The sequence below is a fragment of the Pogona vitticeps genome, chromosome 6 (genome assembly GCF_051106095.1).
Source record: "Pogona vitticeps strain Pit_001003342236 chromosome 6, PviZW2.1, whole genome shotgun sequence".
NCBI lineage: Eukaryota > Metazoa > Chordata > Lepidosauria > Squamata > Agamidae > Pogona > Pogona vitticeps.
In genome coordinates this window covers 1,623,072-1,641,735 of record NC_135788.1, presented here as the reverse complement: position 1 = coordinate 1,641,735, position 18,664 = coordinate 1,623,072, and the positions used below count along the sequence as shown (strand labels likewise).

The 18,664-nt window shown below is 44.2% G+C and overlaps 1 protein-coding gene across 4 annotated transcripts; it reads left to right on the top strand.

The window, feature by feature from the left end:
- Positions 1-167: 167 nt before the first annotated feature.
- HIGD1A (HIG1 hypoxia inducible domain family member 1A) lies at positions 168-17,590 on the top strand. 4 transcript variants are annotated; one of them, XM_078378354.1, is made up of 4 exons: positions 168-190; positions 13,043-13,147; positions 15,222-15,356; positions 16,107-17,590. In XM_078378354.1, exons 2-4 carry the CDS (start codon positions 13,048-13,050, stop codon positions 16,154-16,156), a joined length of 285 nt encoding a protein of 94 aa, XP_078234480.1. In that variant the 5' UTR covers positions 168-190; positions 13,043-13,047; the 3' UTR covers positions 16,157-17,590. The 4 variants fall into 4 exon arrangements, with proteins under 4 accessions (XP_078234480.1, XP_020655859.1, XP_078234479.1 ...); XM_020800200.3 differs by lacking the exon at positions 168-190 and adding an exon at positions 9,598-9,753; XM_078378353.1 differs by lacking the exon at positions 168-190 and adding an exon at positions 10,033-11,024.
- Positions 17,591-18,664: the final 1,074 nt, after the last annotated feature.

The window sequence follows — 18,664 nt, the reverse complement described above, 5'->3', positions numbered from 1 at the left end:
TCCGATGGATGCAGTCAATCAACTGGGCGCCTTATTTCCTCTCTTTCCTTATTTTAGAGTACAGAGGGAGCCAGCAAAGTCCGTGATAGCCATCGTTTTCCAGCAGATGGCAACAGAAGGTTCTGATCATTTCCCCACCGGAGAGAAAACTTTGCAGGGAGGGTGAGATCCAGTCCAGAGGTTGTGCAAAGTAAGTTATCCAACCAACAGATTGCACGTCTGCACATGCTCACTTGATCCTAAGCCCAGTAATAAGAAGACAGACTTTAATAAAATGTACCTGGCTTTCAGTGTAAGGTAACATTCTCAAGAGCACTAAGCTAGCTGCCTATAGCAATATATTGCTTGGAGACGGACAATACATATACCATTATAACACATATAACTCACCTGCCTCCCACTGAGCTGAAGGTGGCTTATTTGGGCCTCTTCCTGGCCACTTTTACCATTAAAGCAAACCTGTAAGGCAGACCGGGCTGAGAAGAGGCGATTGGCTCAAGGTTGGAGTGAGATTTGAACGCTGCATCTTAGTCCGGTACTCTTACCACTACGCCACACTGGCTCTTTTGCATCTCTTTGAAGGTACCACCAAGGCATTGTCTGGCAGATCATTGCTGGTCCAGTCCAGTCTTGTGCCTCAAAGCAAATCAAGCAAGCTGTGAGCAGAGCAGGTGGCTCCATGTGGCAAAAGCAAATAACCCAAACTACGGATCACAAGCCAAGACAAACATGCATAAAACAGTAATATCAAAGATATAGCCATTATTAGATAGTAAGCTTCGCTGAATGTAGAGGTGCTTCTGTCTAAGTAAACAGGCTTAGGACCGCACAGGAAGTGTTATAGCTGGAGATCAATAGAGCAGATGTTTGACCAATTTTACAGCTGAAGAACCCTGAGCTCAGCAGTGAGTCTTGATGAAGGAATAGGGGTGTTGAGAAATATAAGTGACTGTCCCTAGTTTCCATTTGTGTTAAATGCTGTTATCTTTTCTGGAGTCTAGAGTCTAGAATCTAGAGTCTGTCCGTAATATACACATATCCCCACAAAAGGTCCCCCTGAATAACCAAAACTGACTTAGCTGAGAAACGAACAGGACCTTCATACTCCTTTCAGTTTACACCAAGTTTAAGCCAAAAGAGTTGGCTAGGTAGCTCAGGGGTTTAGCTACTTGGCTTCTGAACTAGAGGTTGGGAGTTCAATTCCCCAGCTGTACCTCTTACAACAAGAGCCAGCCTGGGTGTCCTTGGGCCAGTTGCACAGTCCCAGAGCAACCCGGGAAGAAGGGAATGGGGAACCACTTCTGGGTATTTTCTATCTGGAAAACCCCGGAAAGGGTCACCATAAGTCAGATTTGAGTTGACAGCAGATGATGATGATGATGATGATATAAGCCCAAAGTACCTCCACTTTTTCATCAAAACATAGCTATCACCAGCATTCTGTTGCACTTTCTAGCGATCTTAGTGTAGTAAGTGACACTACAGTGCGCTGACCCAGTGAGTGGGGATGTGGTGAATCAACTCCTCTGTCACTTTCCTTCATTAAAACTCTAGTTACTCCTCAGTTTAGCATGGTAAGTCACAATTAGTGTAGGCCCATTTTAATCAGTGTAAGTGTAACTTACAGAAGAGTTGCTACATCAAATCCACACTGATTTAGTGGGTTTCCTCTAGTGCAACTTACCCTGTTTCCCTGAAAATATGACCTAACCTGGAAATAAGCCCTAGTATGATTTTTCAGGATGCTCGTAATATAAGCCCTACAAAAAAAATAAGCCCTAGTTAAGTGAACGCCTGCCCTCCATCCTTGTGCAGCAACCAGAAGAAGATGACATGACTGTATTTGAATAAACTTAGATTATACATGAAGAAAAAGCACCCCCTGAAAATAAGCCCTAATGCATTTTTGGAGCAAAAATTAATTGAAGACCCTGTTTTATATTCGTGGAAACAGGGTACTATACTAAGCAATGGGATTTCAATCCTTGTTTGAGTTACCCATTCATAAATCATCATTTAACATTACAGAGGTAGGAAAACATATCTCAGTAACCACTATGCATAATACATCTTATAATTACCGTAGTTGTTTATGTTTGGGTAAATCAGTGGTTCTTAACGTGGGCGATAATGCCCCCCAGGGGGCGATTTCATTTTTCAGGGGGGCGGTAGAACAAAAAGGGGCGGCATGGGGGCGCTGAAGCAGAAGGGGGCGGTAGGGGGGCGCTGGAGCAAGCCAAACCTGTGAAGATGGCTGCAGCCTTTTTACATTGTGCATGAATATATATTTTCCTCCAATTTTAATTTAGTTTCAGACTTTTTGTCTTGAAATTTTTAGTTCCTGAATTTGTTTTTATGCCCTTTTTATATTTGTTTTTGCGTCTTAAAATTCACTTGCAACTAAATCATTAAATGTTACTTTTTGGGGGGCATTTCATTTTCTTGGAATTTAATTTTGTTTTCAGGGGTCATTGGATTTAAGTGTCTTAAATAAATAAATAAATAAATAAATAAATAAATAAATAAATAAATAAATAAATAAATAAATAAATAAATAAATAAATAAATAAATAAATAAGATATCATCACCGCGGGGAGGGGGGCGATGATAACTTCCTCAATGGCTCAAGGGGGCGTTTCTTTCAAAAAGTTTAAGAACCACTGGGGTAAATTAAGTATTGGATGCTTTTAAATGCTACTTTGCATAGAACAACACGGACTTTGACCTTTGGGGAGATGAGCGTTCCAGCCTGGACAGTTTTATTTTGCAGGATCACAGGGAGAATGTTCTAAAGTCCAAATTAGATGAGCCCTGTGAGGACATGAATCTTCTCTCATTTAAGCAAAAACAGTCTTAAGCGCCTCTCTGGCTTTGACCATGGAAGTGGAGAAGAGTGGAAGCAGAACTAGGCGATTTAATCTAATTTCTCCAGCTGTTACTTTGCTCCCTTATCTCTACCCCACTGCTGTCTTTTCATCAGTGGCAGAAAAGATACAGGAAGCCTTTTATGGGATGATGATGACAACGGCCCTGTGTTTCAAATGTTTTCCTCCTCTGTCAGGTGACTTGACAGCACAAAACCACCACCACAAAAAGCAACCGTTCAGGGTCATCCACTGTACTAATCGTTTGGCCGCTGATACAGGACAGAGATTTAGAAAGGACTTCTTCACGCAAAACAAAATTAGATGTGCACTTACACAACACAAATACATTATCATCAGCCGCCTTGGGTCCTTTCCAAGAAGTAAGGTGGCATAAAAATATTTAAATGAATAAATAATCAACAAATAACAGGAGTAGGTGGGAAAGAGTTGCTGCCAAACATAAGGATGATGGTTTGGCATTTAATTTAGATGGCTCTGAAACAGGGCTAGGCTCCTTTAAGGGGGCTGTGGGCTGTTTCTCAGATGGGCTGACCATAGGTGTGTTTGCAAAAACTGTGGGAGCCCAACCTTTGCCCACCCCAAATCTAAAAGAAGACGATCACTACCTAGATAGGCATCCACTGCTAAATACAGCTAGCACCTAAGAATGGAAGCAGAACCAGCTACTTTGGTGGCATGATTTTCCTATAGCTTCATGTCTGTGGATTCAGACCTGCAGATGAAACACCAGTTAATTGGCCATACTTGTAGTTGTGATGGCTAGGTGAACTGTATTCAGGGGTAAGGTGTGTTTTATGACCGTAAATGCATCACAGTTGCTGATGAGGGTAGAGAGGATTGCTGCTTTAATTCTACTATTGTACCAGGGGTCCTGGTGGGTTCTTGTCCGTGAGCAGCCCACATGGAAACCAGGCACGGCTCTGGACAGACTTTGGCTCTGATCCTACCGAGTCCTTCTTGTCTTCTTATCTTCTCTACTTTCCTCTTCTCTCACCAATTTTGCAGCCTCCCAAAGTCTGTTTAAGTTTTGAAACCAGCCGGAAAAACGATACAAAGCCGTGCAAAAACAAAATTGAGTTGGGATCACGTCGCTCTTATGTATTGCAAGCTGCTATAAACCACGCTCTTTCATCCCTGCTTTCCTTTTTTTAATATATATAACTTGTCTTCTAACCTTGAGGAGGAAAATCAAGGCAGTTACAAAGCAGTCAGGGGCATCCTTTTAGGTGAAAAATGAACACTTACTACAGTTCTGCAGAAGTAAAATTCAGAGGGAAATTCCAATAAGGTTTCTAAGAATGGGCAGAATGTTCAAATCCATTTGGAACAACAAAGAATGCAAGGAAAAAAACAAAGAGAAAAATCTGATCATTTTGAATGAAGATTCCCCTCTCCACCTCAATGCTATACTTATTTACTAGAGAATACATCCCACTTAACTTCATTAATCTCATCTGTATCAGATAATATTTAAGAGTACTTAATTAAGGAGCTCAGAAAGCAAAGGCAGTTCTTATAAAGAAAGTTCTTTTAAACTGGGATTTGAATATGCTGCATAGGGGAGAGATGTCTAAATGAAGACAGCAAGGAAGAGCAGCCAGAATAGGTTCAACATTTATTAGCAAACAGTCTCTGAAAGCAACAGGCTAATAAGATAATGTGATTATCCTATTGTGACATTATGTGGTAATGCCATTAACAGACATAATTAGTCTGTTAAAAGAACATCAGGTTTTAAAGTAAACAAATTAAGAGATATAATAATGTTACCTGATACAGAACCAGGGAAGATCATGCTACCATTTAAGAGACATAAAAATTAGAGTAAAAAACCAACAGGTTTAGAGGCCTGGGCTTCCACTTCATATGAGGGGGGGGGAGATATCAATTAACAAAATTTGTACCTTTAACCTCCAAAGAACGAAAATAAACCAAAGAATTAAAAATGGTCACTGAAATAAGCAGACCACACTGTCAATATAGCAGAACTTGAATATCAGTTTGGGAAATATAAATACCAATTTATTAGCCAAATAATGGGACACTGGATGAATATGAGAGTCTCAACAGGATTAATAGATAAGGAAATCACATCCGCTGATTTCTGATAAATCTTGAGAATGCTCTTAACAGGTATCATAAGATGTGATTGATTAAAAATGCACATGAGTATGGAATGGACCACAGGACTGTAAGTTTTTACCTTCTATGTGATGAGTTGGAGACGACTTGGAAGAGGAAACACAGTATTACAAATTTTAAAACAAAGGCAGAACAAATATGAATTTTCTCTTGTTTTTCCATCATCACTGAAAAAGGGCTTTATATTGTTCCAGTGAAAGAGTACATTTTGCAGGTCTGGATGAGTTTTCCCTCCCAGTTTGTGTCTTCTGTAATAATGTAGACACAACGTTAAGCACAATGTTTAAGGTAAAGGGTTTAGCTGAGCGATAGAACACATGTAGCATCTGGGGGAAAATCTTGCATGAGGAGGGGGCAGGATCTGTTCTCGATGACCCCAGAGTGCCAGACACATAACAATGGGATCAAGCCACAGGAAGTCAGATTTAGGCTGAAGATCAGGGGGGGAATTCATAACTCTTAGGGCAGTACAACAATGGAACCCATGACCTCAATGGAGGGTGAGTGCTCCAACGCTGAAGTCATTCAAGAGAAAATTGGACAATCACATGACAGATATATTTTGATTTGTATTTCTGCCTTGAGCAGGGGGTTGGACTTGATGGCCTTACAGGCCCCTTCCAACTCCATGATTCTATGCTTTGAGCTTCACTTACTCATCTAGAAAATGTTTTTCCTCATCTGTAGCACACACAAAAATACGTTGGGTAATCCTTTTTTGCTAGTGTCACTCTGAACAGGCATTTAAAACAAAAAGCAGGCAAGATTGCTTGCAGTCCCCTAGATGAGGTGGAGCAAGCACATTGTCTTCCCGTGCATCAGGGGCTGTTTCCCCAGTTGCGTAATTGTTTGCTGAAGGGAAAATCGTCCTATGAGACTGACAACGCGGTGGTGACACTGCAGTTGTGACTTTATTTTGCAGATAGGAAGGGCTGCCCAAATGACACACCGTGGGGCGAAAGGGACTCCTCCAAACAAGGCGTCCGTTGTGCGTGTACTGCAGCAAAGCAACCCTAACAACAGGATATTCAAATGAAATCCTCCTGCATGTACAAAGAAGAAGACCGAACAAAGAAACAAACAGGAACACACATAGTACTCTCTCTTTCTTTCTTCCGAGAAAGCTGGCCGAGGCCATGGATTAACTCATGGAAACCTGAATTCAGAAGGGGCCCATAAAGCCATTGAATCCAACTCCCTGCTCAAGGAAACGACAAGGAAAACCTACCCACTCCCTTGTTTTTAACGGCTGGTCGTTTGGTATGTTACACATGATCTCCTATAGTTTAATTAACCACTTGGCACAGGGAAAACTTCAGAGAGCAACTACAGTGTTTCTCATGTGCCGACAATGATTGCCATCGGCCACAGCAAGTGCCACTGACACCGTGTGTTTTTCTAGAACCATACGTGATTTCCCAGAGACTTCTGAATATCATCTCCAGACTGGAAAAGGCAACCAGCACAGAGGACAAAGCAAAAAACCACTGGAAAGAAAATACTTTCTGGGTGAAAGTCTGAGCATCATTTAACCACCGCTTGGTTAGTCCTTGTTTACTTACGTCTTGAACAGTTTGAAACAAACAGCCTGTAGAAATGAAAAGTAAATACGCCTTCTTTCCAAAGGAAAGAGTAATAGTTACAATACATTATTGCAAGGGGAACAAGGAACAACCTGGTGAGGGATAACGGGAGTTTGGAGCCCAATAAGTATTTAGAGGGCCACGGCTTCTTAGATCTCCATTAAAGGCTCACAAGTTTCTTAACAGCCTATTTTGTGGACTAAAGCCCATTTCATCAGATGAAATGGGCAATGAATTCGTAAAGCAAGGACTACGGCATACGTGGACACCTACCTAAAAGAAGGAGAGTTATTTTGTGAGATAATCCTTCCCCATTTATGTGCCCTTTCCCATTATGTGTTGTTGAGTCAGATCTACACATGAATTCTACCTTGGGATGTTCACTTTGAAACTTTTCAGCTTACGGATTACAGCTTTTACTTCCTTCCCTTTTTTCTTGGGGATAGTCAAAGCTCTAATTCTCTTCTTTTTAATATTGGGAGCTGCCTTGGCTCTCCTGATTGGGAGAAAGGTGGCCAAAACAAACAAACAAACAAAACAAACAAACAGAGGTCTTGTTCTCTCTCAGGCTACTGCGCTTCTCATCAGATGAAACGGGCTTCGGTCCACAAAAGATCAAACTGTCTCTAGAAGCAAAAGGGACTTAACTAAAGCTGTCTTTAGTGACTTTTGCTTCTCAAGATACGTAGTTAAAAGTTGATTTGCTCTAGCTAGCAGATCACAGCGCGAGCCAGCTTTTCCTCTAAGTGATGATGACTTGTAGATTGTTGCCCTTAAAGACACTTCATCCTTACACCCACTGTCCCCTTCTTTAACTAAACAGTTTTGGTCCCATGCTATCCTTTGTCTGCGAGGAATGGCCCCCACTGCGGCTACCAGCCCGGAGAGAAGCCAGCTCTTGGGGAGCTTCTGTACTGAAACCCAGCCTTTATCCTTTTTCGTCCAGAGTGGATTTCTTGGAATAATAAACCTACATTTTACCTTTACCTTCCCACTGAGCATTCTGGGTGACTACTCCCCATAAACAGCCATAAACTCACTGAACTACCATGGCATACACTGTTTACAGATTGACCAAGCCACAAACTCTTACATTTAGAAGGACTAACTTTGGAGGGTTTTTTATCTCCCTAAGATGGCCCTCCACAACAGAAAACTCTCCACGTGCCTCCTGCTTTTCCAGAATGATCTCCTTTAGGCAATGGTATAAGATTGCAGCCCTGGGAGAGCCAGTTCAGGGAAAAGAGGAAGCAAAGAGCATAACCTGGCTCACCTTTCCCTCGGAACTGTCACGCCAGAGAGGTGTGCGTCACCTCTCTTGTGTGCACAGCACATGTGCAAACAGATCCAGTCATAAGTGACCAACACGAATTTGACCCAACTCCGGGAGGCAGTGGAAGACAGGAGGGCCTGGTCCATGGGGTCACAAAGAGTCGGACACGACTTAACGACTAAACAACAAAAACTGGAATGCACCAAAGAATTTATAGATTACAGCAAAACTTTTGACTGTGTAGATCCTGAAAAACTATGGGTTGTTCTGAAAAAAAATGAGTGCCTCAGCACTAGATTGTCCTGATACATAACTTGAATTGTGGACCAGAGTATGGAGAGACAGAATGGATTCCTAGAGGCAAAGGTTTCAGAGAAGGGTGAATTTTATTTGTTCAGTCCTTACGCTGAACACATAATATGGAAAGCTGGACTAGATTCAGATAAAAGAGGAAGAAAAAGCTGGTGGAAGAAACATCACTAATTTAAGATATGCAAATAACACCGTCTTCTGGACAGAAAGCAGCAATGACTTGAAACAACTTTTAGCATAAATGAAATAAGAAAGTGCCGAAGCAGGCCTGCAGTTGAACTTTATGAAGACAGAAATCAGGACTACAGAAGAACTAAATGACTTTAAGATTGACAATGAAGAAACAGAAATAGAGATTTGGTATCCCTTGGTTCAGTCATCAGTCAAAACGGAGATTGCAGCCCAGAAATCAGGAGAGTAGGAAAGGCAGCAATGAAGGAATGAGAAAAGATCAAGAAGCGTAAGGATGGGTCACTGGGGATCAAGACCAAGATCATTAATACTCTTGTTTTTTTAATCACCATGTATGGCTGGGAAATCGATCAATCAGATCCAAGCAGATCTGACAGGTGGTTGCCTAAGTTTCTCTTGAAGGCCTCCAGCGTTGGAGAGCTCACCACCTCCCCTTGAGATTACTGGTTCCGTTGTCATACTGCTCTAACAGTTGAGATATTTTTCCTGAGAGTCAGCCTAAATCTGGCTTCCTGTAACTTGAGCCCGTTACCACGTGTCCTGCACTCTGGATGACGGCTGGATAGCTCAGTGGCTTAGGCTTCTGGCAAAGGTTGGGAGTTCAGTTCCCCGCTTTGCCTCCTTGATAGGGGATGGGCTGGATGATCTCCAGAGTCCCTTCCAGCTGCAGTACCAAATTTATGATGATGACTGAGAATGGATCCTGTCTTTCCTCTGTAGGACAACCTTTCAAGTCTTTGAAAAGTGCCATCCTATCTCCCCTCCGTCTTTTTCCCCCTTCAAGGTTAAACATGCCCAGAAGGCTGGCGTGGGGGATGGGGTGGGGATGATGATTAATTGGAAGTGTGTCGCTGGAGGAGACTTTACGGCTGCCTGGGACTGCCAGAAAGCCCAACAAGCGGGTCCTACATCCAATCAAGCCTGAACTCGTCTCTGGTGGCCAACGGGAGGCTTGCGCTCCTTTGGGCCCATCCTGAGCAGACAGGGTTGTCTGGAAATCACCCTAAGGCTGGGAGAGGGGGCAAGGATGGCGGGCAGCAGGGAAAGAGGAGGGCCTAATATGAGATGGACTGACTCCCTACACAGGAAACCACGCTCTCAATCGGAGGCCGCTTGACGTCACTCCCTTGACGTCACCCCCTCGCTCCCAAAAGACCCCTCCCTCGCTCCCTCTCCCGGGGGGAAGGGGGCGGAGCGAAGAGCGCGGCGCCTGCGTCGTCGGTGGGCGGGGAGAGTGACGTCACGGGGGCGGGGCGTCGCGGGGAAGTCTCTGTCAGGGTCGCAGAAATCCGGTGCTTCTCGCAAGCCTTCTCTCTTCCCCCCCTTTTCGGGTCACTTTCGCCGGAGAGGCTTCCTCTGGAGGTGAGGTCGGAGGCTGGCGGCCCCCGGGGGAGTCTTTTGAGGGGGGGCGGAGAGGCCGCCATTTTGTCTGTTTGGGGGCCGGGGCGCCCTTCCCGAAATGGAGGGAGGGGGTGGGGAAAAGGGGGGTCTCTCTTTGGGGAGGGGGGGCTCCCTCAGTCCCCCCTCCCGGCCTTTGGGTTTCAGCCCAGCCCCCCTTCCTGCAGGTGCCTTTCCTTTATTTGCATTTATTGATGTAAAGTTATGCGCATTTATCGATCCACATTGATTTATTTAAATATATTCCCATGCCTTTATTTCAATTGGTTTACGTTTATGGGGATCCTCCAGCCTTTATTTTAATTTATTGGCATGTATTTATTTCGATATGTTTGCATTTAGTCGCTTAGCCGCTTTTATTTGAAACAGTGGTGGGCCATTCCAAGGATGAATTAGGACCAAAAAGAAAATGCCTGCTTAATTTAGGTCAAAACTCTCGGGGGTCTGTTATCTAAACCTTTCGGAGAGGCATTTTGGCTCCCTAGAGTGGGGAAAGCCACCAACAAAGGATATAGTAATTGTTATTTATATATTTATGACTTATATATTTCTATACCACCACTCCAGTGGGGGAAACCCACGGTTGTGTGTGTGTGTGTGTGTCTGTGCTCTGTCTGAAGCTGAGAAGGCATTTTGCTCTCTCTCTCTCCCCCCCCATTTGCCAATTCAGTCTCTGTTTTATTTTCATTTTTGCCAGATACCTGTATTTGCAATCCCCCCCCCCCCCTTTCCCGATCTTCTTGCAAAACCTACAGGGAGCGGGAAGTTCATCATCCCAGGGAAGTGGGAATGCTTTGGCAGTGCCATCTTTTCTTCTGGGTTTCCCTTCATGTTAAAAAAAAAGTGGGGGCGGGTTACTTGTATAACTTTAAGAAAGAACACGTGGGAGGGCCTAAGGTGAGCCACTTTGACCTTTCCCTATATCCAGGTATATTCTCACAAATGCTGTTCCATGACCACCCCTGCGGAGGCTGCAAGGAATTTTATTTATTTATGTATTTATGTATTTATTTATTTGATTTTTATCCCGCCTATCTGGGCCACAGGTGGCTGGTGCTCTCAGGTTAATTAAAAAAAAAGTTTTTTAAACCAAAGATCAATATCCTTTCCAGCCTTGATGTTTCAGGAGCATTTCCCTTCCCACAAGAAAAAGAAAAACCCCTGCTCTTTTAACGTCATGGTGGGGAGTTTGTCAGGCAGGAAGTGAGAAGAAGATCAAATGAAGGGCAGAGCGGGTAAGGGAAGGTGACTGGCCAGATTGATCGATCTGGTGAGGTTTTTATTGCCGTTGTGGGTGCCATTTTGGCTCTGAGAGGTTAACCGGGGTTTGGAGCCGGTGTGAAGGATGGCGGTGCGTGCGTGGAGAGTGCAGCCGGGACTTGGGCAGTGGTGTCGCTAGAGGAGACTGGGAAGTGAGGATGCTGATGCAACCGGAGCAGAAAATGGGGGCAGCAAATGAAGTAACACACGGGTGTGGATGATGAGAACGATTTCTCGCCTAAGGAAACTGGCAGAGGGTGGGGGGGGACACAACTGGTAAATAAATCTTGGTTTGATGTTAGCATTGTGAGACTGAATACATTGGCCTTCTTTCATTGTGGAGTTAAACGCAGGGACGTGGCTTTCCTTATCAGCTCCAAAGGGTTTTCTTTGCAGTAGAAGTTTACAGTAGGTTTTTAACTTTTTGTCAGTAGAACCGCTTCTCTTCCGTTTCTCTGGCTCTTATCTGACTAATCCGAGAGAGTTCCTCTTGATAGGGCCATAAATCCCTGCTTGTCTTGTTTGAAGTGTTTCGCCTGTCCTTTTACACCTAACAAGAGTGCTTGCATTCATGGAAATGACAATTTCTACAACTGGACCAATTTACAAGATCCAGTAGTGTAGAGTTCTGGAAAGCAGAAGGATGGGATGGTTTGTTTGCAGCTTAGGGCTCAGTGGTTGAGGTCTCTGGCTGCGAAGCTGGAGGTTGGGAGTTCGATTCCTCCACGGTGCGTCCTGCGAGTAGAGCCAGCCTGGGTGGCCTTGGGCAAGCGGCACAGGAGTCTCAGGATGCCCTCAAGAAGAAGGGAATGGAAAACCACACCTGAGTCTTCTCTGCCTGGAAAACCCTGGGTCACCCTAAGTCACAGTTAACTTGACTTTACATGATGATTATTAATAAATTATTGTTACCAGAGCTACAACCTGGGAATGTTTGTGTGTTTTTTGTTTCTTTGTTTGTTTGTTTAAACTGAGCTGCCAAATTTCCTCAGCTAGTATTTCTGGCTGGTGGGACTCTTGCGGTCATAACGCATCACATGAATGTGCCCAAACTCTGGCCAGAAGTGAGCATTAACCATAGAATCATGGATCTGGAAGAGCTGTTTTAAAAGTTGCTGCAGGTGCTCCCTCCAGGAGGAAGAGGGTCGCCCGTCTCCCTTTTCCTAGACTCTTAAAATCCGTATATCATGCCAGAACTGTGTTCAGCAGCCATTCACCTTTGCTGTGATAAAAACAGGCCAGCCCTTCTGCAGCCATCTTGAATTGGCATTTGATTCCAGCTCAGTTAATCAGTCATTTTTGGCTCTGTGTGTGCCTGTGTGCCTGTGTGCCTGCACTTTCCCTCACAGGGAAAGATACTGATTTCACCTGGAGATGTTGTAATCACATAACGCAAGGGCCAGTTCAGATCAGCTTGGCCCTTCCTGCTTCCAAAGTGGAGTTTTCTCCCCTGCTACTTGGGGAGGGGGGTCTTCTACGTTTTTCAAGCTGGAGGGATATGAACAAGGAGTGCTGTTTTGTGCAGGAGGAGTCTTCAAGAGACAGACCTCGTAATAATTAGCCAGCTCTCAACTGTACGGTCTTCCTTTGTTGTGCTAATGAGAATGGTCTGGAAACGACACTGCTTTCTTTGGGAAAGCAGACCCGGCATTAATTGGGTTCTCCTCCTGACGCATGGCCCTGCCAGCTTTGAGAGAGTGAAGTTCCTGTTAATGTAGAGTCCTCTTTGCAATTAAGATTTCTTAGGCATAGTTTCATCCCTTCACACTGGAACGAACTCTACATGGGGTTGCCGCTGGTTTTCAAAAGGGTGTTGCAGAACTGCAGCCAGTGACCGCTTTCTGTTCCATTTAAGTTTATACCTCTTCGACGGGACTGTGCCAGAGGTAAAAATAGTAAAATATATTCTTCCTCCCAAAAGTTTACAGTTTTGAGGAATAACACAAATTGCTTTCCTTCCTTTAGCTCATATTATTTTCTTCTCTTCTTCCAGCTAACATGTCGTCCGATTCAGAAGTTTCTTACTCTAGCACTGTGGAGGAGAGCGGAAGTTCAAAATTTATCAAAAAGTCCAAAGAGTCTCCATTTGTTCCTATTGGTAAGTATTTCTGACACTTGACAAATTTTGCTATTACCTTTCTTTATTAATCCAATAAAAACGTACGATTGTTTTTGTGAATACAATAAAGGCTAAAGCAGTATTAACAGGAGATACTCTGGAAATATTTATTTGTTTATTTAGAATTATTGGTAGGCTGTTTTGATCCCAAAGCAGCTCACAATGCTAAAGTGGATGGAATTAAAAGCAATGCAAATTACATTTTAAAATCAGTTTAATAGTAATTGAAAGTACATGGCATGATTAAAAGCATGTGTAAATGTTTTAATGGAAGAAGAAGCATTACTTCCATTGTTTTATCTTAAAATAAAGTTTGAGAGGGCTAGGCCTACTGCTTCTTTCCTTAGGCATTGGCTTCCTTCTGGGTCTGCAGGACTGATGCAGCTTCCACCTTAGCAAGAATGCCTGGAAGACGAATGAAGTTTAGTGTTGAGGGACAGCTGTAGAGCCATCCGTAAACCAGGTTGTAGGTTCTTTGGGGGAAACAGTAGCCCGTAACTGGAGGTTTTTCATGATCCGGACCAGCAACTGCACTGGGAATCTTCTTATCTGGCAGAGTAAAAAATTAAAGGGATGAGCCCAATTCCAGTTCCTCTTATAAACAGGAAGAGCCATTGTCTGAACTCCTATTATACTAGAGTAGACCCATTGAATCACTGTGGAGTCGTCTCTAATTTCCATAGATTCTGTTAGCCTACTCTACTTGCAATGTGGGATACCTAGTATGGTGTAGTGAATAGCATGATAGATTAGGGCTCAGGAGGCCTGGGTTCTGATCCTTACTGAGCCAAAAGGAAGCTGCCTGGGGAAGTAGAACAGGTAAAGCCCCTCTTGAAATACAGTGGTCCCCCACATAACAAGCGATTCGTTTAATGACAAATCCGCATAGCGATGTATTTTTTGCGATCACATTGCGATGTTTTAAATGGTAAAACATCGCTTTGTGATGATCAGTAAGCTGTTTCGCTTACCGATTTTCGCATAGCTATGTTTTTAGAACACCTGATTGGCGGTTTCAAAATGGCCACCAGGTAAATAAAATGGCCGCCCGCTGTGTTTTTGCGCCCATTCCTCGCTTACCGGGCTGCGAAAATGGTGGCCGTATGGAGGATTTTCACATAACGGTGAGTTTTTTGCCCATAGGAACACATTAAACGTGTTTTAATGCATTCCTATGGGCTTTTTTTGTTCCGCATAGCGACGAATCCGTATAGCAACGATTTTTGCGGAACTGATTATCGTCGTTATGCGGGGCACCACTGTACCTCGGAAGCCCTCTCAGGGTTGCTATATTGAAGGCAATAGCAACAAACTTTAGGGTGACTTCCTGTGTCATGCAACAGGATTTGATCCAGTAAATGAGTGGCCTTCACGAAGTATGTCACACAAAGCGGCAATGTAATGTTCTAGAGCAAGTTGCAACTAGAGTAGGCCCATTGAAATCAGTAGAAACTATGGAGCTGTTGACTTACCCATCCCCACTGATTCAGTGGGCCTACTCTTGGTGACTTGCTACACTGAGCAACAGGATCTTGGCCAGGGAGGTTTACCTGTGTTTTCACTTAGTATCCAGTTATCGGTTCATTAGGTCTACTGTTGTTTGGATCTGCCATGGGATTTAGGCTGCAAGGCTCTTGGCGCACTAACAACGGTGGCCTGGCCACTCTTCCAGTTGCGTGCCGGCTTGTATGTGCATATGTCATTTAAAGGGTGGGCTGCTGCAAGAAACTTGGAGGCCCATTTATTCCAAAGGTGTAGCGTTAAGTGAAATGGGTTAGCCTATAACCAGGAATAAAGAGCAAATCTTTTCACGGGTGCCCTTCAGCTTTGGCCAGGATGCAGACATCATAGGAAAAGAAAAACTTCTTACCCGTTAGAGCTGTACAACAATTGAACCAGGGACCTCAGGAGGAGGGGAGCAAAGTCTTTGGTGGAAACCTCAGCCTTTTTTTTTCTTGGATCCCAGGATTCTGCTGAGGGGGTGTTGCAGTGTTTTACGCTCCAATAATGTAGATATGATAATGCAATTCTGAATGCCTTTTCCCTGTTCTAGGCATTGCAGGTTTTCTAGCCGTCGCAGCCTATGGGATCTATAAAGCAAGGCAGAGAGGAGACACCAAACTGTCCGTGCACTTGATTCACACGCGTGTGGCAGCGCAGGGCTTTGTTGTTGGGGCCATGACTTGTGGTATGTACCAGAATCGAAGCGGGTTTCCCGCGCCGTGCTCCGCGCTGGTGTTAAAATGACTATGTTTTATTTGAGTCTTTTGGTAAAAGTCAAATGGAGAGTGAGGGTGATTTGATTCGGAGTTGGGCCTGCGATGGGCACCCTTGTTTCTTTGCCATAAAGAAGGAAGAGCTGGACATGATGAAGCAGGATTGGCCAGATCATGGGGCATCCAAATGGGCATTGCTGCAATCTGCTTTTCCTCCCAAGATGGAGGAGGGTGCATTCCTTGCTACTTCATGTGCAACTGGTTTGCTTCGTGAGTGTGAAGAAGCTTCCTGGACAGAGAAGGATCTTAGAATTTTTTTGCATGGATTCCTCCTCTATCTGTCTTTCAGCTGCCCGCCTCCAAACAGCTTGCCTGATCAGCTGCCGTGTTCATGGTCCGCGGGGTGGGGGTGGTGGGGGTGGTGGAGAGGGTGGAAAAGATAGCAGAATTAGAAACATCCAGAGAAGCATTCTACTGGTAGTTGGGAGCCAACGTCTTGGGTCACACCCTTGAGTGTTTCCAACAACATGCAGAAAATGTGCAGCCCTGGCTATAAAGATGAGCACCGAGTTGTGCTACCGACTGTCCCGATAGATGGAACGAAACGCTTCAGTTGCAAAGACAGAGCTGTCCCTTTGTTTTGCTTCGGCAATGAGAGATTTTTTTAAAAAAGAGTTGGGATGCTTAACCTCCTCACTAACTTTCATCCTTTGGTTTTCCAGGTGTGGCTTACGCCATGCTTCGAGAGTACTGGGCCAAGCCCAAGGCCTAGGAAGGGGGCCCGTTGACCAGAGAAGCTCCGGTGTGCGCTGTTGTTCTTATGTACTCAAAGGGTAGACCTCACATGGAAATGCTGCTACAGTGCAATGGAGGGCATGATTTTCACGTTGTGCATGAAACGCACAGTGTCGAGTTCTGTGTTGCCTGTGTTCCCCTAGATAGTTTCTCTGTTTCAAGAGAGGCCATAAATGCTTTTTAATATATATATATATATGTATAAAACAGAGAACAACACTTTTCAGCACACATACACGGCACCTGTGAAGGAGTGGTTCAGAATTTCACCTTGAGAAATTGGTTGTGGCTTGAAAAGACAAGCAAGGAAAGGGGTGAAGGAGGGAACATGCCATGCTCCGTAAGAACAACAAGAGGGATTGTTTCTCTTATTTTTTTTAAACTCCCATTGAACAAACTTTGCAGAACATTAACTTGTTAACATATGAGCCTTATCCATTGATTAAGCTTTTTAAAAAATCTTTCATTGTTATAGTTTTAAGTGTGGAGGTTTCAAACCTTTGAGCAAAAGAGGGCATCGCAGCACCTTAAATATCTCAAATGCACCTCACTTTTGTGGTGTGTGATGTCATGTTTCTATTAAGGGCTCACGTAGCGATAATTTGGGGGTGTTGTTGCAAGACCTTATACTCCAGAGGGGGAGAAAATGTGGCCCTCCAGATCTCCTCAGAGCCCTCGTTTGCACGCACTGGCATTCAGTGACCGCTGTAGGGTCTCCCTTTCTCCCTCTCTGTTGTACTCGGGAAAATTCTAGCAGCAAAACAATTGCCAAGACCATTGAAGCAGTAGATTGCGCCAGGTAAACGGCCAAAGGCCATCTTTACCTAATGCCTCCCGAAGGCTAGCTTGCAGGCAGGTCGGAAGGGACGCAATGGCACAAAACAAAGTTAGCCAAAATGCATTGCTCCCGGCTTGGTCACCTCCCCTCCGTGGATGTGTGGTCTTCAGAGGTTGTGATCCGACTGCATGCCACAGAGGCGCAGTGAGAGACAAGCTCTCGCCTGCCCCTCTGCTTGAGGAGAGGCTTAGGCAGAGCCTGGCCGTGCAAAGAGTTGGAGTCGAGCAAAGCTACCCAGGGCCTCACTGTTTACTGAGCAAATTGGCCTCTGGATCAATCCGAGGTCTTCCTTGTGGCAGAAGCATTTTAAAAAAATGTGTCCAGGGCCCAACTCGCACTTGGTGTATTCCCCCTCACTTCCCTCAATCATGCAGTGTAGCCCTTTGTTAACACTCTGACAACTAGTAGACGAGCTTTCAACCGGGGCTACAGTGGAATTGAACATCTGTAGAGTTTTCATCAACCTGCCTGCACTTCTTTGGCTTTTTGTGGTGCTGTGAGAGTCGGTGATCACTGGAGTGTAACCCTAACCCCTGATTCCGATTTCATTAAATAATATGTACGTAAGAACAATCCCCTTGTATCGCAGCCGTGGTTTGTGTGATCAGTTCTTCTGTCTCCGCGTGTTCTCTTCCATTCTTCATCTTGGAAATTTATGTCTACGAGGATCCCTGCTACCTTCATCCGGGGCAAGTTAATCAGAGAGCGAAAGGTCCCGGGGGGGGCTTCAGTTGGGGGCTTGTAAAGGGAGCCTTGCTCTGTGGGTGCAGGCAGAAGTCCAGCAAAATATGTCTTTTTAAAAAAAATCCCTATCAAAACCAGGTTTGAATACAGCAATTTGTAAACCGTAGGTAGCTTTCTAATCATGGGTCGGAAAGATCTCTGATGTAGTCCATGACATATCCAGGCACATTTGTATTTTATTTTGGTGAGACAGTTTTGAAAGTAATAACATTAAGGAGTTAACTGTAGGCCACAGAGGGGCAAGCAAACATCTTTCTTCTCACTTCATTTTTGGAATTGCATTGCTATGAGGTTGTGAGAACTGTCCAGTTTCCTTGCATCCGGGCCAACAATGCAGTAAGTCTCGGGGGGAAATGTATTGCTATGAACAGGGCAGGCTCGAGCTAGTTTTTAAATGTTAGAATCTATCATCAGAGCCTGATGGAAATGATGTTTGTTTTTACTTACAAAGAACATGAATGAACCTCATTTTATTTGATAAGGATGAAAACACTCGTGGCGTCCCACCCATAAGGCTCCTCATTACCACAACGTTTCTCCATTTCAAGAAGATACTGTAAGGCGTTAAATAGCACAAATCACCGAGAAATTTACCAGGTGGGACCTGGTTCTGCTCATGGAGCATCTCCCAGTGATCCTGTCAAATTCTGAGTTCAAAGTACCATGTTTCCCCAAAAATAAGACAGGGTCTTATATTAATTTTTCCTCAAAAATGCATCAGGGCTTATTTTCAGGGGAAGTTTTATCTTCTTCCCTGTACAACAATCTACAGTTATTCAAATACAGTCGTGTCGTCTTCTGGTTGCTGCACAAGGGTGGAGGGCAGGGTTTCATTTCACTGGAGCTTATTTTGGGGGCAGGGCTTACATTACGAGCATCCTGAAAAATCATACTAGGTTTTGT

Bases quoted from the DNA above. Each gene is read 5' to 3' on its own strand.
- HIGD1A (XM_078378353.1), top strand. The intron at 13,148-15,221 runs GTAAGTATTTCT...TCCCTGTTCTAG, and splicing joins GTCTCCATTTGTTCCTATTG to GCATTGCAGGTTTTCTAGCC. The intron at 15,357-16,106 runs GTATGTACCAGA...TTGGTTTTCCAG, and splicing joins TGTTGGGGCCATGACTTGTG to GTGTGGCTTACGCCATGCTT.